General features: G+C 53.6%; 3 protein-coding genes across 4 annotated transcripts in view; 1 reads left to right on the forward strand and 2 right to left on the reverse strand.

The window, feature by feature from the left end:
- Positions 1-22313, reverse strand: part of LSM12 (LSM12 homolog) — a 78066-nt gene that overhangs the window by 27580 nt on the left and 28173 nt on the right. The window lies entirely within an intron of this gene.
- NAGS (N-acetylglutamate synthase) lies at positions 10542-15976 on the forward strand. The gene is made up of 7 exons (XM_043904782.1): positions 10542-11047; positions 11631-11905; positions 12020-12233; positions 12534-12714; positions 13531-13702; positions 13799-13981; positions 15358-15976. Exons 1-7 carry the CDS (start codon positions 10622-10624, stop codon positions 15509-15511), a joined length of 1605 nt encoding a protein of 534 aa, XP_043760717.1. The 5' UTR covers positions 10542-10621; the 3' UTR covers positions 15512-15976.
- Positions 16926-21015, reverse strand: TMEM101 (transmembrane protein 101). Of its 2 annotated transcripts, XM_043904785.1 has the most exons (4): positions 20277-21015; positions 19772-19952; positions 18752-18898; positions 16926-17980 (listed from the first exon to the last, which is right to left on the reverse strand). In XM_043904785.1, the coding sequence occupies exons 1-4, from the start codon at positions 20411-20413 to the stop codon at positions 17672-17674; spliced, it is 774 nt and encodes a 257-aa protein (XP_043760720.1). In that variant the 5' UTR covers positions 20414-21015; the 3' UTR covers positions 16926-17671. The 2 variants fall into 2 exon arrangements, with proteins under 2 accessions (XP_043760720.1, XP_043760721.1); XM_043904786.1 differs by lacking the exon at positions 18752-18898.

Below are 22313 nucleotides of genomic sequence, written 5' to 3' on the forward strand. Positions count from 1 at the left end.
GTGGAACTGACCACCGCATTCCTGGCCCGGTGTCAAAGTCCAGGCCTCCCTCCCACTTCCTCCAGTCTCTGGTCAGGAATGAGGAGCCTGAGTTAGGACCAGTCCCCAGAGGGGCTGTGGTCTCAACTGGGAAACAGTAGCAACCAGACTCCAGACCAGGGAAAAGGAGAGACCCACGATTCACCAGGATTAGGTAACGGGGCAGGTACACCCCCAAGGCCCACAGAGAAGTGAGTATCCAGCTCTTTCTCTCCTGAAGACACACGCCCAAGTGTATGTCCAGGAAGAAGGCCTTTTGGGTGACTGAGGAGGAGGCTGGGTGCCCCATCACTCCCCATGGAAGTGATGGGGCCTTGTGAACCCCAAGTTTCTATAGCCTTGCAGCCTAAAGGAAAGGGTCATTTGAGGAATATGGTACCAGACAGGCCTAAGCTAGAATCCCAGCTCACAACCCTCTGGTTTTCAGTAAGCCACTTTGCCTCTCTGAGCCTCAGTTTCCTCATCTGTAAATGGGCATGAGAACACCCTTACAAGGATCATTGCAGGGACTACACATAATTTGCCATTATATTTTTCACATAATGGGAAAAAAACAAACAAACAAAAAACCCCACAGAGTAAGCGTCTGTTAGCAATACCCGAGGCTGTTGTGCCTGTCCCAGGACTCAGAACCACAGACCACCATCAGGGCAGCCTGCAAGTTCTCTATTCCCCACCCGGTCATCTGCTCCCCCGGGGACTCTCACACCCAGCTGTCACAAACCACTTTTTGGATCCCAGCTCTACGTGTGTGTGCTGCTCGCTAAACACTTTGCTCATTGTTTTACCTTTAACCTCCAGAGCAGTCCTGTGAGGTCAGAGATATTAGCTCCATTCTACTGATGAGGAAACTGAGGCTCAGAGAGGTGAAGCAACTTGCCCCAGGTCCCACCCCAAGCAGATGGCCATGCCAGTCGAGCCCTGGCCAGAGCTCATTCCTCTGCTTCAGGCCGCCTCATGGAGCCAGGTGCCAGCGCACTCCTGGGCCCCTGCCCCTCTGGTGTCAGCACAATCATGGGTGACTGAGGCCGTGAAGCTGTGTCTCTATTACTTATACTCCCAGACTGGGCAGAGCTCTGCCTTCCTGTGCTCTGATTAATTATACCGAGAGCCTCCTGAGAAAATCAGGCCCTTCTCCCCCCACCTCTGTTGCTCTCTGGCTTAATTACTTCTCCTCCTGGCTGTAATGAATGTCTCGGAGCCCCCAGACAGGAAACTTCATCAGGAGCGGCCACCTCCATGACTCAGCCCCGCCCCCCAGTCCCATCCTTTTGGATCCAGACCCAGGCCCAGCCTCTGCCTCTGACCTGCTTCAGCTAGAGAGCATCTGTGGGACAGAGACCCCCAGCCCCTCCACCTCCCAGACCTCCCTCCACCTCCCAGACCGGAAAACCAGACACAATAGATCTGCCCCAGGCTAGGGGGAGGTTGGATCCTCAGTGTGCCCCCAAACAATCTGCCCTCAGGTTTTGGAGAAGATGCTCTGAATGGCAGCTCCTCCTGGCTCCCTACCTGCCCACACCCCCCATAGAACCAGCCCGAAGAGGCCAACCCTTCCTTCATTCATCCAATATTCCCTGAGCACCTATTTGGTGCCAATCCTTGTTCCCAGCACTGGGAACACGACAAGGAGCAAGGCAGACAAGGTGTGTGTGTCCTCTAGGAGCCCACAGTCTAGCAGGAACACAGCCCCAAACCAGCAAACAAACAGATAGATAAAATTATTTCTGAGGAGGTGGAGAGTGGGAGCAGAGAGAGAATGATAGCTTGAGTGGCAGGGGATGGGCTAGGAGAGATGGCACATGCACCTCCTCCCCACCTTGCTTGACCCTTATCCTGGAAGTCCTTATGGCAGTCTGCTCTGCATCTCTCATCCTGTTAGGCCAACATGGTCTTACTGGATCCTCACCTCCGATGACCCAGTGCTTCAGTCACACACCCACCCCAGCTACCACCTAAAGGAACCACAGGGAGTAGAGGGTGATCCGTGGGAGCCTGGGAGCCACCGCGTCAGGACTGAAGACGGGGTTCCCTGCAGCCACCCAACCTCTCCTGTCGGTCTCTTTGCCCTTCCACTGGGGTCCATGATCCCTGCATCGACCACCAAAATAATTTCCAGGTAGATCAGAGAATTAAATGCAAAAATAGACTGAACCCTAGGAAACCAGGAAGAAACAGGATGATCAGACTTCTTGAGGAAAGAGCTCTTTACGAGCGAGCATAAAAGCACTGGAAGAAATCACAGAGAGAAAGGTCAATAGCAGCCGTGCTCACGGAACCATTAAACATGTGTGCCCGTCATAAAAGCATAGCCAACATTACGACTTGGACCACCTCCCTCTGCCAGGCTAACTCCTAATGTGTTCTGGATTCAGCCCCAAAAGGAACTTTCCCTGATCCCCACCCCACCTCTCACCCACTCCTGGGTCGCTCTGGATCGGCTGTCACCCCTGACTGCTCCCTGCACCCCCAGCTGCTCAACCCTCTGTCAAAGCAGAGAGGAAGCTGTGCTGAGAACAGTGGTTTCTACTTTGATCTTCATGGTCCATGGGCACCTTGATGTCTTCTTGTGTTTATTTTTATTTTTGATGTTGCTGTTCAGTTGCTAAGACGGGTCTGACTCTGCAACCCCATGGACTGCAGCATGCCAGGCTTCCCTGTCCATAGGATTCTTCAGGGAAGTCCTAGGATGTTATTTATAATTGCATGTAAATTGGATGCAAATTAGGTATTTAATAATAGAAAGCTGATTAAGTCATAAACGAGAGAATTTTACCCTTGTTGAAGTCTTAAGCAGTCACTACAAGGCACCGTTAGGAACTACTATGGGTTGAATTGTGTCCCAAAAAGATATGTTGAAATTCTAACCCCTGTACTTCAGAATGTGACCTTACTGGGTCACATTATAGGATGGTTATAGAGGTAATTAATTAAGACAAGATCATACGGGGTAGGGTGGCACCTAATCCAATATGATTGGTGTCCTTATAAGAAGAAGAGACACAGGGAGGAAGTAGCCAGGTGACCGTGGAAGCAGGGAACGGAGGAACTCGTCAACAAGGCAAAGAATGTCAAGGATAGCCAGCAAACAGCAAAAGCCAGAAGAGGCAAGGAAGCCTTCTTCCCTACAAGTTTCAAAGAGAGCACAGCCCTGGCGACACCTTGATCTTGGACTTCCAGCCATCAGAACTGTGAGACAAGAAGTTTCTGCTGTTTTAAATCACCTAGTTTATGGTACTTTTTAGGGCGATCCTAGCAAATGAATTTGTTGTTGCTGTTCAGACCCTCAGTTGTGTCTGATTCTTTGCAACCCCATGGACTGCAGCACGCCAGGCCTCCCTGTCCTTCACCATCTCCCAGAGTTTGCTCAAACTCGTGTCCATTGGGTCGGTGACGCCACTCAACCATCGCATCCTCTGTTGTCTCCTGCCTTCAACCTTACTCAGCATCAGGGTCTTTTCCAATGAGTCGGCTCTTTCCATCAGGTGGCCAAAGTATTGGAGCCTCAGCCTTAGCCTCAGCATCAGTCCTTCCAATGAATATTCAGGATTGATTTCCTTTAGGATTAACTGGTTTGATCTTGCAGTCCAAGGGACTCTCAAGAGTCTTCTCCAACACCACAGTTCCACCGCTCAGAGTGCGCTCCCACTGGCCCCTCGCGCTGCACAGGCGGATGGGACGCGGCCAGTGGGAGGCTCACCAGGATCTCGTACCGCGTGGCCGGGCCGGCGTCACCCCCTTGTGGCAACAGTGTGTAATTACAGCCTGCGGGCGCTCAGGGAAATCCGCGTCCACCACCCGCTGAGGACCAGACGCGAAGTTTGGGGTGTGGAGCTGCGCCCTGAGTTCCCTGAGTCCGGAAGGCTGACTATTCACCCTTAGGACAGTTTCCTGAACCTTGCTGCCCCTTAACCCTCTACCTACACGTTAACCTCACCTCTAGACATGCACATCTCAGGATTAACCCCATGAAATTTCCATTAGTTGAACTTTTTAATGTATAAAGAACACACAAAAACATCTCAGTACAAATGACCCGTATGAACTCTGTCCCACATCTTATCTTCATACATGCAACACACACACAAGAGCTTCCAGCCAAATGACACAGAAATACCAAGTAACACCACAATACCTTAGCCCTGAGTGCCACACAACACCTCAGTCCCCAGAGGACCATAAGCACACACACAACACCCCTGGGTCGAGCTCGCCAACCCCAGCCTCTTCACCTCTCCCTCTCCTCCTCCTCAAACTCACTGGGGACCTCCCCATATCGAAAATCACCACTCTAGGGACCAGCCCATGTCTCTACAGCACTACTTTTCAGACTTTAATGTCCATAGAATCCCCTAGGGGTCTCATTAAACTGCAGATTCTCACTTGGTAGGCCTAGAGGGGACTCCAGATTGGACATCTCTAACCATCTCCCAGGTGATACCATGGACCACACTTTGAGTTCCGTGGCCCTGCTTCTTTCTCCAGCCTCATTTTCCCCAGGACTTCCATGCTATGGTCTTATCCCATGCCCCTTCCCAACTCCCTGCCACCTGACTCCCCACCCTACCTCTCCACCACCCCACTGGACAGTCACAGATGAGTGAAGCCAATGGCCCTTTCTCAGGCTTTGGGACATCTACACAGAGGGCTGTCCCTTCCTTCTCGAAACATGGATTCAGAGTGATTCCTGGTGGGCCTCCTGCCCTGCACCCCCTCTAACCTCTCCTCTTCCTACAGCGCTCCTTGGCAGCTCATGCCCAGGACCAGGGGTTCATCTATCACTCTCTCCATGCCTCTCCAGCCCTGACCTCTCTCCTGAGTTCCAGGCCCCTTTTCCAATTGTCTGCTAGGAAGCTCTGCCTATGCCCTGAAAGCACCTTACATCCACTTGTCTGAAACCAGCCTCCTAGGATCTCTGTAACAATGGTGGGAATTCCCTGGTGGTCCAGTGGTTAGGACTCTGTGCTTTCACTGCCAAGGGCACGGGTTCAGTCACTGGTCAAGGAAATAAGATCCTCTAAGCTGTGTGGCACAGCCAAAAAAAAACTAATGCCTAACTTCGTGGCCTTGTGTGAGAATCAAGTTAATACATATCACATGCCTAGAACAGGAAGGGTTTGCCTTATTTGTTTTGCTGCGCTGCACAGCTTGTGGGATCTTAGTTCCAGCCCACAGCAATGAAAGCACCACTACCTGGACTACCTGGGCATTCCCAGAATTTGCTATTACTATAGTGCGTGCTCAGTCGCTCAGCCGTGTCCCATTCTTGGCAACCCTATAGACTATAGCCCTCCGGTCTCCTATGTTCGTGGGATTCTCCAGGCAAGAATACTGGAGTGGGTTGTCATGCCCTCCTCCAGGGGATCGTCCCAACCCAGGGAATGAACCCGCCTCTATGTTTCCCGCATTGGGAGGCGGGGGTCTTTACCACTAGTGCCACCTAGGAAGTCCATTATTATAGTAGCCCTTCCTGAAATAAATATCCTCAATACCTAGAGATTATAAACTCGAGAAAGACCCTTCTTATCATAAGGTTATGGACAAATCCGACTTTCTCCCTCTGTCTCCTTCTGTCATCTCAGATAGAAGGGCTCTATCAGATGTTAACATATCTGCATGCCAGCCTCATCTTTCTTAAACTGCGGATAGTTTATTCCTTTTAACAAATCCCCAGGACAGCAGGGTGAGAGAGACAGAGAGTAGAGAGCCCCCTGCTGCACAAGAGGCTCATGACACACTTAGAACTGAAAATCTTAAATCCATAAATCTGCGGGTTTCCTCCTCCACCTTGTACTATGTATTTGTGGAGTATTTAGTATTTCACATATTTATGCCTTGGAGGAAAACCGCTTGGAAGGAGAAAACTAGTTTTTATTAAGTGTTTACATTATGTCAGACTGGGAACATGCCCATATGGGAATTCATTGAATTTTGTATTTTGCAAATGTCCAAGCATTCATAAGAGTTGAGATTGTATAGTGAATCCCCTGTAGCCATCACCCAGCTTCAACAAGTATCAGCTTCTAACTCATGGTCAGTCTTGTGGCTTTGTTCCTCCACCCCACTTTCCGTTCTCCTGGCTTTTTTGAAGCAAATTCAAGGCATCTTATCATTTCATTTATAAATATCCCATATATACACTAAAATACATGGAACCATTTAAAAACATTAATGCACAATCATATCACACCTAAAAATTAATATACCAAATATCTTTTGTGCTCCAATTTCCCTGCTTGTCAAACTGCTTACTGTTTGTTTGAATCAGAATCCAAATAAGAAACAACAAGGTCCTATTGTATAGCACAAGGGACTATATTTGATACCTTATGATAAACCAGAATAGAAAAGAATATGAAAAAGAATATATATATGCCTACCTACTCCAGTATTCTTGCCTGGAGAATCCCATGGACAGAGAAGACTGGCGGGCTACAGTCCATGGGGTCACAAAGAGTTGGACATGATTGAGCAACTAACACACAAACACACACACACATATAACTGAATCACTTTCCTGTACAGCAGAAATTAACATAACATTGTAAATCAACCATACTTCAATTTCTTAAAAAAGGAATCCAAATAAGGATGAAAAAGGGACTTTCAAAATACATCTTTTGACTTGTATGTTCATCCTTTCCCTTCCTCCTCTTTTCCTTGAAGTTTGTTGAACAAACCAGGTTGTTTATCCTACAAAATTTGCCAGGAATTGGCTGACTGCACCGAGAGCTTTACATCTTCACCATGATGCAATGAGATCAAGTTTTATGATCTTTCCCCCATTCTACAGGTGAGAAAACTGAGGCTCAGAGAATACATGCCTTGCCCAAACCTCTATAACCAAAGAAGTGGCAGAGCCCAGGCCTCCTGTCTTCCATCCAGAAAAAAAAAAATGGAACCTCATCCTCAGAGCACCTAGTTTAGTACCAGGCACGTACTGAACAGTGAAGAGGGCTGCCTCAGGGCAGCCTGTGAACACAGATTCCACAGACCCGGCAAACCACGAAGCCAACCTTTCCTTGCCACGGGCTCTGCTTTTTATTTTTATTTTTTGCCACACCACAAGGCCTGTGGAATCTTAGTTCTCTGGCCAGGATGAGATCTGCACCCCCTGTATTGGAAGCACGGAGTCCTTAACTACTGGACCACCAGGGAAGTCTCACACAGCCTCTGCTTCTTTCTCTCTGTTCTCTCTTCATTAATTCATCCAATAAATAGTTGCTGGACACTTCTCACATGCCAGGTGCCATCACGGCATGTGAAAGAGTGTGGCTGTGTGCCTCTGTACATGGGTAGATGGGTGTGGTCTCAAGGAGGAGTGGGTTGGGCTTCTAACTCTGGATGTTGTGTGTGTGTGTGTGCGCATGTGTGTGTACACAAGTCTGTGTACATTTGAATCTCCAGATCTACATATCCCTGAAATTGTCCATGACTACAACTGGGTGTATACCTACATGCTCTCAGTACCTCAGCACATATATGTGCATGTGTTTCTATGTATGACAGTTGCTGAGAAAGTCTCTGCAAATATGCAAATGTGTGTCTGAGCAGAACTGTCTCTGTACATCTGTGTGTCTACACTTGTGTATCTCTCCATGTGCACATGTGTGTCTGTGAGACTATAGATGCTGGGAGTCTCCAGGTTATGTATGCTGTGTCTGGACATCTGTGTGCATCTTAATGGATGGTGTGGGTCTCTGCTTTTGTCTGATCTGTGTATCTGTGTGTGTGTTTCTTCCTGTGCCATGATTGAGACTGTCAGCTATCAACCCTGGCCCCTCACCTGCCCAGATTCCTGTTACCTCAGTGTCCACTTATACTAAGGCGCAGCCAAGGAGGCTTCTAATGGGAGGGAAAACCTTGACCCTTCAAACCTGCTCCTGTGCCCAGGGCCGAGGCCCCTGCTGAGGGGAGGCGTCTGGGGACATTAGAAGGTTGTGTCTGCTCCCAGCATCTTGAGGACCCAAGACCTGATAAGTGCCCTGGGACTTCCCTGATGGTCTAGCAGTTAAGAATCCACCTTGAATTGCAGGGGATGCAGGTTGGATCCCTGGGCAGGGAACTAAGATCCCACATGTCTCGTGGCAACTAAGTGTAGCTTGCTGCAACTACTGAGTCCCATGCCACAGTGCCACAACAAAGGCTCCCACATGATACAACAGAGATCCTATGTGCTGCAAGTAAGACCTGACGCAGTCAAATAAATAAATCTTTAAAAAAAAAAAAAAAGATAGGAGCCCAATTCTGAGCCCACTGACAACAGGTCTTGCTCTGAAAAATGAAACCTCAGCCAGCTCCAGAGGGAAAAACAAAATTTAAGCTGGGACCATAGACCAACAGTGCCCCTGCAGGCCTTCAGGTCAGAGGGGTGGGTTAGGTGAGGGTGCTGACCCCACACACCCACAGACGTCTCCTCCAGAAGGCAGGGTCAGTTCCCAACCATAGGCTGGCCTGCCCCAGGGATAGTGGCCCCAGGGTTATCTGGCCTGGAGTTAATCATCTACTTGGGGTATCCCTGGGTCCCATTGGCTGTCTGCGGACACAGCCCTCTGGGCTGAAGTCCAAGGAGAGGGAAGGAGATCCCCAGCCAGCATCAGCCCCACCGGCCAGGGGAAATAGGGTGGATGCTCTTGGCTACTGGGCCTGGTGGGCCCTCGGGAAGCCCCCCAGCTGAGGAGGGAGACATCAACCCTGCCCTCAGGGAGCCCAGTCTGAGAAGAGAGGTCGTCCTTGCCCTCACAGGGGCCCCGAGTTGGCAAGAGGCAGGACTCAACTGCAGCTGGGGGCAAAGGACCTGGAAGAATTGATGAGGGGCCAGGACAGAGGCAGGGATCCAGAGCAGCAAAGGCGGGAGAGACCAGAAGCGGGAAACCCAGAAGTAGAGAGGGGTTGGGGAGGGTGGGCACTCTGCGGAGGGGCTTGGATGGAGAGACCAGGAAGGGAAAGCACATTTGAGGGGGGGGCTCTCTGAGAGCAGAAAGAAGGAAAATCAAGATGCCCCAGTGGATTCTGGGAGAGGGGGCAGCAATAAAGAGAGAAGAGAAAGGCTGCCCTGGAGGTGGCCCCACAGGGCAAGGTGTACAAACCCTCCCTCTCATTGCTTCACTCTCTGTTGGAATGCAGGATTTCAAAGCAGGAAAATGGAAAATTCAGCGGAGATCACAGAGGTCAGCTCCCGTCTCCTGCCGCCAGGAGTCTCCTGCCCAGGTCACTACGTGCATGTACTGTGCTGTGTGCGTGTGTGACTGCTTGTGTAGCGTGCACCTGTTCATAGGAACGTGTCTTTTGATGGGGGAGGCCCAGGAAGGGTCGGTGCACTCACCCGGCATCCTCTGTGGTACTCAGGAGAGAAGAACCCAGACTGTGCTCCCAACGCAGCCAGAGCCCCAGGAGTCCTAACTTCCAGCAGAGGGCACCCAGAGCCATGTGAGGGTGGAGTGGGGGGACCTCCGTACGCCAAGGGTCTGCCCGTGACACTAACAAGCTGTGTGACCTCAGCCAATTTGTCGCCCCTCTGCAGTTGGTTTCACCCTCCATAAGGACAGAGGGTGGGACCCCATCAGAGCATAGTGTACCCGAGGGCAGGATGTGTACCCCTGATTGCGCACTGGGTGTTTTTAAGCAGCACACGTTTACAGTATTAAGCAATAATGAATCATATCCTATGAAAGTTTTCAAGTCCTTTGCACATCTTGCTTAATAACATGAGTCAGGAACAAAACTGCTTTGCCTCAAAGACCAGCTCCACTGCTCATGAACTGAGTGACCTTCGCCCTCACATATTTCTGTGCCTCAGTCTCCTCATCTATAAAATGGGTGTAGTAAGAGTGTCCATTCTGGAGTCATTGTAAGGCTTCAGTGAGTTACTATTTGTGAAGTGCTGTGCAAGGGCCTGGTGTTCTGCCTGTGTCAGCAGCTATTCTACCAAGGAAGAAGCCTCAAGCTTGCTATGGGATCTTGACCACCTGGCGCTTCCTAGCCATCTTTGTTTCCAACAGAAGCAGTCAACACTATCCAACTGGAATATATAAGATTTTTTAACCTCTCTATTTGTAAGGCTTTCTTACAAGTGACATCGGCCTTCTAGTTACAGTCCTGATGTGGATAAATTTTAAATTTCCACAAAGACAAAATTCTTCAAGGTGGCACCCAGTGGCTGGGGTTTGGCAAACCCTGGTAACCTCCATAAGCCTCCTTCCTTGGTCAGGTGGCTGCTCTGCCCTCTTGCCCTAGTCAGACTCCTCCTTGATTGTTCAAGACCCCGCAGAGCGCCAGAGCCACCTTTGGGGCCCCTGCGCCCTTCTGAAACCGGCCTTGGCAGTAGATTAGACATGCAGCCACCCTTTATCTCGGCCTCGTGACTCTCGCTAGTGGGTTCCGTCACCCCCCCCCCAAAGGGGCGGGGGATACTGTCAGCGCCGCCCTCTGACCCATGGCCAGACCCGCGCCCCCGCTCCCAACCCCGTCGTCGCACCGCCCCGGACGGCCCAGCCCCACCCCCCTGCAGGTTAAGAGGCTCCTGAAGGCAGGAGCTCCTGACAGACGGTCACTTGTGGGGGGGCGATCCGGTCTGGTTGTCATGGCGACGGTGCGGCTGGCCTGGGCCCTGTGGGCCGCGCCTGCGGGCGGGAGGCTCCGGGGCCCCCGAGGCACCGGGAGCGCCCGGAGGCTGAGCTGCGGCGCACGGCGGCAGGCGACCAGGGGTACCAGCCCGGGACGCCGGCTCAGTACAGCTTGGGGGCCGGCCCAGCTAGCCCAAGAGGAGGCCGAGGGAGCCAAGGACGACGTCCATCCGTCTGCAGCGGAGGAGCCGTTGTGGACGCCGCCCCCCGCGCCTCCGGTGCCCCCCGATTCCCCGGGGCCCCCCGCCGGCCGCTCGCCGCTGCAGCGAGACATCCAGACCTTCCTGAACCAGTGCGGGGCCAGTCCCGGGGAGGCGCGCCACTGGCTCACACAGTTCCAGGCCTGCCATCACTCCGCCGACAGGCCCTTCGCCGTCATCGAGGTGAGCCGAGCCCGGCGTCGGCTGGGTCACAGACCGGGGGTGGGGGCTCTGTGCCGACGTGTCGCCGGGCCTGGCAGGATGGGCTGTCGATTGGGGAGGGGAACCAGGAGGGGGATCAACGGAGCCCTAACGAGCGCCCGGGACTGGAAGAGACCGAGGCCCTCGAAAAGCCTGGCTCCCAGCCCGGGTGAGGAGTCTGGGGTCTCCAGCCCGTGGTATATGATGCGCCAGAGTAGTCCTCCCACCCTAGGCACAGTTAGGGGATCAGTTGGCCACTGGGGAACCTGGAGAGAAGCCGCCTGCGTCACCCCTCCCCCTAAGGTGTCCTAGAGTCCAAGGTCGCAGGGAGGAGCCGAGAGAGGAACGCTACTGTGAGATAAGAGGATGATGGCAAGACCCAACGGGGCAAAGGGCAGAGCAGGTGGGCGCAGGTGACCAGAAATGGGGTCTGAGAACTCCTGGGCAGGATGGGGACCCCCCCCCCCCGCCCAGAGGGGACCGTGAGGACCAGGCTGGAGGAACAAGCGAGTGAGGAAGGAGTCAGGGTGGGCGTCGTGCCCCCTGAACGCCCATGCCTCCGCAGGTGGAGGAGGAGGTGGTCAAGTGCCCGAAGGCCGTATCCAGCCTGGCCTTCGCCCTGGCGTTCCTGCAGCGCATGGACATGAAGCCGTTGGTGGTCTTAGGGCTGCCTGCTCCCACGGCGCCCTCGGGCTGTCTTTCCTTCTGGGAGGCCAAGGCACAGCTCGCCCAGAGATGCAAGGTGTTGGTGGACGCCCTGCGGCACAATGCGGCCGCCGCCGTGCCTTTTTTTGGCGGTGGGTCTGTGCTGAGCGCTGCTGAGCCAGCCCCTCACGCCAGGTGAGTGCCGACCTTGCCTGTCCCAGCGTCCTCGGATCACGCTGCTCAGCCCGCGCAGCCCCAGCCCCGCGGGGCCTGGAGGCGATCTCCTTGAGCCCCGCGTCTGGCCCACAGCTACGGCGGCATCGTCTCCGTGGAGACCGATCTGCTCCAGTGGTGCCTGGAGTCCGGAAGCATCCCCATCCTGTGTCCCATTGGGGAGACCGCCGCGCGCCGCTCGGTGCTCTTGGACTCGCTGGAGGTGACCGCCTCTCTGGCTAAGGCGCTGCGGCCCACCAAAATCATCTTCCTCAACACCACAGGCGGCCTGCACGACGGCAGTCAAAAGGTGTGTCTCCTCCTTTCGGGCCCCAGTCCCTGCACCTCCGCGCCTCCGCTGAGCATCTCTCTTGGGGCTCCTGCATGCCTCCCTTTTGGGCCCCAGAGTCAGTCTCTCCGAAGCCGCATGGGTCGGGAATGGAGTGTCAGGGAGGGATTCAGCCTACGGTGTTCAGGTCTGAGCCCTCTCTGGCGGAGGACTCCGGGAGGAAGTAAGGAAAAGGGGTTAAGTGAGAAGAGGTCCGTAGGGCGGGGACGCAGTCCTAGTGCGGCTGCAGGTCGGAGGCTCACCCCCTAGTCCGGGACACAGGTCCTGAGTAACGTGAACCTGCCCGCCGACCTGGACCTGGTGACCAATGCCGACTGGGTGGGCACTAAAGAACGCCAGCAGATTCGGCTCATCGTGGACATACTCAGTCGCCTGCCCCATCGCTCCTCCGCCGTCATCACCGCCGCCAGCATGTTGCTCACAGAGCTCTTCAGCAACAAGGGTGAGGGCGAGGGCAGGGGCGCGCCGGTGTTTGGCGTTGGGGGGGCGGGGGGGCGGGCAGGAGAAGCCACAGTAAAGGCTTCCTGCCCTTGCCAAACCTAGGGGAGGTTTGCAAGGAGGTGGACCGGCCTGGGCTGCAACTTGGGTGGAACTAGGGAGGTGGGCGGGACTTGGCTGGGTGGGAGGAACCACAGACCCAGCGGACCCCAGTGGAATGGGTAGCTCAGCTGGTAAAGAATCTGCCTGCAAGGCAGGAGACCCCGGTTCGATTCCTCGGTCGGGAAGATACCCTGCAGGAGGGATAGGCTACCCACTCCAATATTCTCGGGCTTCCTGGTGGCTCAGACGGTAAAGAATCCGCCTGCAATGCGGGAGACCTGGGTTCGGAAGATCCCCTGGAGAGGGCATGGCAACCTATCCCAGTATTCTTGCCTGGAGAATCCCCATGTACAGAAGAGCCTGGCGGGCTACCTCCAAGGGGTCGCAAAGTGTTGGACACGCACAGCACAGGAGAGGTGGGCGGGGCCAGGAGCCGGGTGGGCAGGGATGGTCGGGACTAGGGGAAGTAGGTGGAACCACAGGTGAGGGGGGGAATTCGAGGGACGAACTGCCTAGGAAAAGCATCTCCCTGAGTGAAAAGCACAGACAAGTCTATGCAGACCATAGGAAGCATCTCATTGTGGAGAGCTCCCAAGAAGGTAATTGTCCCACCAGCCACCTTCCTGTCTGGAACCTCCACCAGGCTGCGCAAATGTAGGAGTGGAGGGGACCTGGATCTTGGACTGAACGAACCCCTCCTCCTTCGTCCCACCCCCAGGTTCGGGGACGCTGTTCAAGACCGGCGAGCGGACGCTGCGAGTGCGCTGCCTGGACAGCCTGGACCAGGGCCGCCTCGTGAACCTGGTCAACGCCAGCTTCGGCAAAAAGCTCCGGGACGACTACTTGGCCTCGTTGCGCCCAAGGCTGCACTCTATCTACTTCTCTGAGGGGTGAGCCTGAGGCCCCAGAGGGCAGGGGCCACGGGACACGCCGGAGAGCTTTGGGTCAAGAAGAGGTCCCAGCCTGCCTCTCCCCCGCTGCGCCAGGTACAACGCGGCAGCCATTCTGACCACGGAGCCGGTACTGGGGGGCACCCCGTATCTAGACAAGTTTGTGGTGAGCTCCAGCCGCCAGGGCCAAGGCTCCGGCCAGATGCTGTGGGCGTGCCTGCGGCGGGATCTGAAGACGCTTTTCTGGCGCTCCCGAGTCACCAACCCCATCAATCCCTGGTAGGTCCTGCCCTTTCTGGCGCCCCTCTCCAGTTCTCACCAGCCATGCCGGGGATCCACCAGCCTGGAAGGTTGGGCCTCCCCTTTCATTAGCCACCCCTCCCCCACGAGAGATGGCCCGCTCAGTGCGGGCCCCACGTTCCCCAGGGAGCAGACCACACACGAAGCCTGAGATTTCCCTAGAGGCAGAGCACACTTAACTCTGCTTTGTCCTCTTAAGGTAGATGCCTTGAAGACAGTCTGCACCGGGCACACAGCCTGCCTCTCCCAGGGTCTGGAGAAATTCAGCCCCTTACCATTTTAGTCCAGGCCCAGTTGCCAAGCTCTGATCCCAGAGCTCTGACCCTATTGCATCTCCAGGGGGACACCCCCTCCTCTCTTTCCTTCTGCAGTTATCCCCTCATTCCCTCACTACTCTGTTCTGCGGGCACCAAGAACAGAACAAGGACCCCTCCCCGGGCTGCACAACCAAGGCAGTGTGGAGAGAGGAAAAGGCGGCCTCACTCTAACCCTCCTAGTTGTGTGACTCTGGCTAGTTATCTAACTTCTCTGAGCCTTAGCTGCTCCTCTGTGAAAAGAGCATAACACCAGGCTATTGACTGGTGCTATGAGAATAAAATCAGATTACAAACCTCAGGTCCTAGCAGTGTGTTCAGCATATACACGCATACCCCAGAGATATTACCAGTTTGGTTCCAGACTGCCACTATAAAGTGAATATTGCAATGAAGCAAATCACATGAATTTTTTGGTTTCCTGGTATATATGAATGTTTACACTATTTTGTAGCCGGTTAAGTGTGAAATAGCATTATGTCTTAAAAAACAAATGTACATACTCAAATTTAAAATAGTTTTATTGCTAAAAACTGCTAACCATCACTTGAGCCTTGAGTGAGCAGTCATCTTTTTGCTGGTGGAGGATTTGAAATATTTCAAGAATTACCAAAATGCAACAAAGAGACATGAAGTGAGCAAACGTCTGTTGGAAAAATGACACTGATAGACTTGCTCCACACAGGGTTTCTGCAAACATTCAATTTGTAAAAAACATAGTTATCTGCAAAGCACAACATGCCAAGTCACTTCAGTCATGTCTCTTTGCAACCCTACGGACGGTAGCCTGCCAGGATCTGTCCTTAGGATTCTCCAGGCAGGAATACTGGAGTGGGTTGCCATACTCTCCTCCAGGGGATCCTCCAGACCCAGGGACTGAACCCAGGTCTCATGTCTCCAGCACTCGCAGGCAGGTTCCTTACCACTAGTGCCACCTTAGTGAAACACAAAACGTGGTATGCCGATAGTAGGTTCTCAATAAATGAACCAGTGAGTAGTGAGCCCTGGTCTTGCCTAAAACCAATCTCCCAACCCCACCAGGTACTTCAAACACAGCGATGGCAGCTTCTCCAACAAGCACTGGATCTTCTTCTGGTTTGGCCTGGCCGATATTCGGGACTCTTATGAGCTGGTCAACCATGCCAAGGGGCTACCAGACTCCTTCTGCAAGCCAGCTTCTGACCCAGGCAGCTGACCCTCTCTACCAGCCCTTCAGGCCCTGGGACAGCCAGTGTGGACTAAAGGCCATGCCTGCTGGAGGAGACCCAAGGCAGCCACAGGCCGGACCAGACATGCTGGCTGAGTGAACTGCAGAAGCAGCAGCAGCTGTTACTCTACCTGCCCAGAGAAGGGCACCCAAGGGAGGACAAGCACAGGAAGGAAAAGGGCCTGCCCAAGACCCCCTACTTGCTCCAAAGCCACAACCAGATGGCCCTGAATTTCCAGTCTAGGAAATCTGGAGGGAGGAGGGTGCCCTTGCCTTTAAGGGCTCTACTCAAGGCTGAGGGTGGACCAGTGTCTTTGACCACTGTGCTGTTTTGAGGCTTCCTTGCCCAAAATATCACCCACATCTGCCTTATATTCCACCATTCATTTTAATTCCTTCGGGTCTTGCAGCTTCTCAGGAGGCCTTGATTAAAATGCAAGTACTTGTCTGAAAGTCAGCTCACACTTGAAAGGAAATTAGCACTGACCCTCTGGGAGCAACACCTTGAGGGCTGGGGAACCATGGGGCTCCTAGAGGGAAGAGGAGAGCTAAATGAGGCCGAGGCCCCGAGACGAACGCTGCCACCACCTCCCTCAGCCAACTGTCAGCAGCCCCCAGAGGGGCATCCCTACCCCTTAGTGAGGAAGTGTCTTCCATTCCACAAACCGGACTGACAGCAGCCCCATCTCCCTTGCCAGGCAGGGCTCAGAGCCAAGCCCAGACTCGGAGGTCTTCCCCTTAGTCCCCCTGGAGGTTGTGTCTCCATCTTTGCAGAAGCGGGACGTCTCAGACAGGCGAAGAGTCCAAAGCCTGTGGTTGCATTCGACATTTCTGACCCCTACCATGTGCCAGGCTCCACACTGGCTGCTGAGGCTACCTTCTGTCAGGAGGTGTGTGGATGTGTAGGGAGGGACCAGGGGCTGTTGAGAGACCAACCCCCCCAGAGCAGCCTGTCTTCCCTGAGGAGAGGGGTGGCGTCAAGTACACAACTGGGTGTGCGCTTTAGGCAGACCTGGCCTGGAATCCAGTTCTGTGGCTTCAGGCTAGCGGCTCAACCTTCTCTGAGCCTCCATTTCCTCACCTGTAAAATGAAAGTTCCTCGGCCTCAGAGTGGACCTTTAATCAGTCCGCTCCCTCTAGCTGCCCTCGCCAAAGATTTCTCTGAAAGGAGCTGGCACCAAATAGCGAGGAAAAGACAAGCCACGAGGGGGACTGAGTGAAAGGTCAAAGCATGTACTGCAGGGAGCGTTTGCAGACTGGAAAAGAGAGCCCCAGGACAGGGGAAAGGTCACGGGCGGGTCAAGGTGGGGCTTACCCGGGTATGGGCTTTCAAGAAACCCAAGATCAATCCCAGCCAATGGCAAAGTGCCCCGTGGGGAGAACAGAGAAGCAAAGCCAAACGTCTATATAAAATGTTTAATTTTGGAGGACTGTGTGGTCTGGTGTTTGGGAGGGCACTCACCCACAGCAGGCCAACCACACAGCTGGAAACAGAAGGCCAGAGGCAGGAAGCTGGCCACTGCCTGCCCCACCCCTGCACACTCCAGAGTAGACTGGGGCCTGCTCTGCCCTCGAGGTGGGTGACAGCTAGTGCCGTGTCTGCTCCTGGCACACCCTGAGAGCCCACAACTTCTGCAGTGCCCGGCCCCTCTACTCCACCTGGGCCTGATCCATGTGTCAATACACACACTCGGTCTCAGTCTCAGAAAAGCACTGCAGAGCCTAGCTGCATCTGCCAGGCTCAAAGCGGGATCTTTCACACCGGCTCACTTCTGATTCTTGGTCTTCCTCCCTCTGTCTCCCACTCTCAGTGTCCCCTGCCCTCACCCCCCACCCCCATAGCCCTGCCTTACTCCGTTTCCTGGGACAGGAGACCCAGGAGAACAGCTGGCCTCAGCTCTCCTCAGAACAAACAGGAAAAAGAAACCCGTAGGGCAGAGTCATCAGGGCTCCCACCCCACCAAGGCCTGAGCCCAGGAACTGGGGAAGAGACCTGCCTCTTACCAACATACACACACATGCACATAACACAAAGGATCAAACAAACAGACCAAAAAGCATAAATAAACATAACTGGGCCAGCAAGGAGGGATGGAGGGTGGCCTTCAGTGGCTCCCTGCACCCATTCTCAGACTCCCGCTGCGCAACTCAGCCGTCAGTGGCCAAGATGACAGCGGCCCCGAAGATGCCCACACTCTCTCCAAGGAGCTTCATCTGGTTCCAGAACTCAACGCGTCGTGTGTTGTGCCAATAGGCCACATTGCCGTCAATGAGCAGCATGACCGGGGGCAGCAGGACAGCCAAGATCTGGGCAGCCAGGGTCACGTAGTAGCCCGACAGGAAGGCCAGGGCCAGGACGCCATAGAGCACGAAGAAGAGCTGGACCATCAGCTCCCCGCCAGGGAGATGGTTCAGATACGCCAGCCGGTCCTCCTTGCTGTGCTGCAGCGAGTAGGCCTAGAGACACACCGTCCTCTGAGGCTCTGAATAGGCTGAGAAGCCTATTCTGGGAAGGCCACCCCTGAGATGCAAGACAGCCCCTACCAGGTGGGCTGTGGACTCCCCTCTCAGACCTGGGGCTTTCTGAAAGGAAGGCCCCTGTGTCTCCCCTTGGACGAGAGAGCTCCGTGAGGTCAGGGTCTGTCTCTCCTGACCCTGGGGGCTCAGAAGGAAAGAGGGTCCACAATCAGACTGGGGCTCTCACCTCTGAATACAGAGCTCTGCACATGGGAGATGGCGCTCTGTATCTAAGATGAAGCTAAGTAACTTGGGGCCCATTGACATTCCCTTCCACATTGGCCCCACTCCCAGTACCAGGGAGGCTACCAGGGCTGTACCAGGCAGCCCCATCAGCTCTAAGTGGCAAAGCCCCAGGTGGGACCTGAACTCTACCAAACCTCTTCTTTGTCCTCTCTCTGTCCTCTGGGGGGTGAAGCCAAGAGGCCCTCTTGTCCTCCTGGCTCTCAGGCTTGGGACTGAATGGTCAATCCACCCTCTTCTCTCCCCTGGTGCCAATAATGTTGGAAGAAGGGATTGTCAGCCAGGTCTCAGGCACTTGAAAGTCCCCCAAAGCCCAGAAGCTGGAGGGGGCAACTGCTGGGAGTTAAGCCCTCAGGAACTACATGCAAGCCTCGTTCTGTCCACCTCCCTGGGTTCTGCCAGGCACCAGGCCTCGGTTCACAGCTCACTCTCAGTAAAGCACCTCCAGTCGACAGTCCCCCAACCTACCACACAGACGAGGTAGATGCCCAGGAAGACCTGGCCGGTGGACTGGAGGGAACGGCTGCGGGGTTTCCGACGGTACAGCTCCCCAGCACCGCTGGCCAGCACAAGAAAGCCACCGATGATGGCAACTGTGCGTGAGTACATACGGACCTAGGCCAAGGCGAGGGGACCCTGATCAGAAACTGAAGCCATTGCACTTCTCCTGGCTGCCCCAAGCGCAGAACTGCCCATCTCTACACATCCCGGTTCATCTGATGAACCCTCTTACCATTACCATGGGCAGGTAGAGCAGAAAAAGATAATTCTTTTTATCAGAAGTGGAAATTGAGGCCCAGAGGAGTAATAAACTTGTCCAAGGTCCTATACAAAGTGGCAGAACCCAGATACCAAGCACTGCCCCTCTCCCCATCCCCAGGTCTGCACATTCAAAATTCAATATTCTTTCTGCCATAGAATATACTCTGTTCCCCAAACTAACCAATGATCTCACTGTCCAGTAGCTATTCTCACACCTGCCTCCCCTAATTGACTCCCAGTCCATTCCCTGCGGGTAATGCCTTGGTCCAGGCTCATCTCCAAGCCTGGAGTGCCTGGCACAGGTCCTGGAATCTACAGGGTTAAAGGCTGCCCTCTGATTAGATAAATTTCATAAAATCTGATTGGTGGACTAGGTACTCTCTAAAGTTCCTTTCGCCCTGGTTCTGATAACTAAACTAACGGTGTAGAGTTCTGGGAACCAGGTGACCTGGGTTCTGGTCCCACCTGTAATGCTAACTGTGGTGTAATTTTGGGAAAGTCTGTTTCCCATCTCTGGACCTCAATTTCTGCACTCTGAGGGGGAGGTTTGCTGGTCTCTAAGGTCCTTCCATTCTTGTGGTCTGTAATAACCGTTACAAACCAAGGGGTTCAACCTTCCCAGGCTTCGCACTGTGCTCCTGGCTAGTACCAGGCAATGTCCAGCTGACCCAGACACCGGCTCCACCGGCACTACAGCCAAGTCCCGCCTAGGGGCGAGGTGCTCACCTTCAGCCAGTCCCCGTAGTGGACGTAGCCCCCGACGTAGGCGGCATAGGTGCTAATGGCAAGCTGGAGTGCGGCCCCCAGAGCGAACCAGCGCCGCTTCACTCCAAAGGACATGAAGCTAGCGCACAGCACGGCCGCCCCCATGTCGAAGTACAGGTAGGGTACTGGGATGTCGGGCTTCCTGCGAGTAGGGAAGGGGGAAGGAACGAGGACAGAGTGAAGCACAGGATAAAGCGGGAAGAAGAGCCTTGAGACCCCTCGGGCTTCCGCAAGCTCCACCGCTTCTCCAAACCTGAGCCCCGTCTCACGGCTAGGACCCCCGCACTACGCTCGATGCCCACCATGCTCCGGACGAGAGTCCCTAACAAGTCCGAGGTCCCAGTTCCTCCCAGTCCAAAGATCCCAACTTCTAGGCCGCAACTTCTTCCCCACCTCACCGCACCCCCGTTCCTGGGACGGGCCGGACCGCCCCCACCGCGTTCGGCGACCGCACGGACCCGCTCACCGGCGCGCCTCGGCCCTCTCAGCATACAGCATGAGCTGGCTGAAGCAGCCCCAGAAGGGGCAGCGTGTGAGCAACACAGAACCCAACTGCATGATCAGCTGCAACATCCACCGTCGCGAACCCATCTTCGACGCCATTTTGAGAAAGGGCAGTCCGCCGCAGCCTCACCCGGCGGCCAGGGAGGCCGGCGCGAGGATGCGACGCACAACTTCCGGGTCTCGCGGGTTTTTTTTCCCTCCACTTCCGTCGGGAAACAAAGCTCTCACTCTCTAGTTCTGGACTGAAGAAAGTATTGTAGCTGCAGGGTTCCGTTATTCTTTCTGCCCAAGGAGGCTCAAGAGTCCTTTCTTATAGCTGCAAAATTGAAAACTAGAGTAGAGGAAGGAATAGTAAGCGAACTAGCCTTTGAATACAGCTAAACCTGGGCTCCAACTCTAACGCAACTCTGTGACTTTCAACATATCTCCTATATTTCCCAAGATTCATCTGGGAAACTGGAATGGCATCGACGACACAGGGTTGTGAAGCTTAATGTTGACAGTGTTGGTCCTAGCACATAGTAGGGCTTCAGTGAATGGTGTACACAGCACACACACACACGAAATCCCTCTGCTTCTAAGTTTAGAGTAAGAGGTTCTCCTCAGAGCCACTTGTAGAGAAATTTGGTCTTGGTTTGCCTTTCTTCTGTCCCCTGAGAGAGAAGAGACCTGACGAGGACATATGGGTCATCTCAAGCAGTCCATTTCTCCAGCTCTAGTGCTCCGACTCTAGCCCAAGCTACCACTTTTTGTCAGTTTAGCTGCATCAAGCTTCCGACTGGTCTCCCCCACTGTTTCTTTTGCCTCCTTTGTTCTCAGATCCTCTGTTTTGTTCTCTTAACCATCAGGCACCTCTCTCTTGACTCGCTTAGTACATTAGCGATTGTATATTTGTGATTTGTCTATTGATGACTAGATTAACACTAGATTGTGAGCTCCATGAGGGCAAGGACAATGTCTGGTTTCTGCCTACTATTATATCGTCAGGGCCAGGTAGACGGGATGCCTTCAGGAAATATGTGCCAAATAGATAAGTAAATGAACAAAACGTGTTACCACTATGTCATGTCTCAGTAACTATTTGTTGAACAAATGAGCGAAAGTTCGGGGCACTCTGGGATTGCCACCACACGGCCACCCCCACCTATCTTGCTGCACCCCCTCTACCACCCTGCAACATACAAATTCATCTTCTAATATTAAAGACTCTATAAGCACTTTAGTAAGGTCCTTTAATTCAGGAGGTGTATTTCCATTTCCCTGGGGAAGGGAGAGGGAGCTTATGTTCAAGTAGCATTTCTGAAGATATGAGTTTAAAATTCCCAATCAGCCAGTGAAAGCTGGACAACAAAACACTTTTCACATCTGATTTTTTTTACAAAGTCATTGATTAAAGTCTGGGTGTATCAGAAAGAATGTGAGAAAGGGATATATCAGGCAAAAAACTAGGGAAATGAGACTGTGTGATTGCTGGGGTGGGGAGTTGAGGGTGAGGGTGGGAAAACTCCAGTCAAAGGGAATGAGAAAAAGAATGGGTTAAATGTTATTTTGCCTACCCTTCCTACCCCCTACCACCACGAGGCAAGTTTTTACCAAAATACAGGCATGTGTGCGCGCACACACACACACACACACACACACACACACAAATACAGGCACACACTACAGTATCAACTTTCCAACTGTTTTTCTTTTTCCAATCTCCTCACCTATCCCCGATTCAAATGAGACAAAATGCACAGCCATCAGGAAGGAGCAAAAGTGCTGAGAACTGGGATCAGTGTATGTCCACAAAATAGTTCTAGAAGCCTGCCTGGCTTGTGCCCATGGGAACAATACCCTTACCCACTCTACTTCCATCATAACTTGAGCAACCAGCTTATGATCAAGTCCCCAGCAGCAGAGGCCAGGAACATGTGTGAGTAAGAGAAAGGAGATTAAGATGAATGCTTTCCTTATAGGGCTTCCCTGGTGGCTCAGATGGTTAAGACTCTGCCTG

This window comes from Cervus elaphus, chromosome 5 (assembly GCF_910594005.1).
Source record: "Cervus elaphus chromosome 5, mCerEla1.1, whole genome shotgun sequence".
In the NCBI taxonomy this organism is placed as follows: domain Eukaryota; kingdom Metazoa; phylum Chordata; class Mammalia; order Artiodactyla; family Cervidae; genus Cervus; species Cervus elaphus.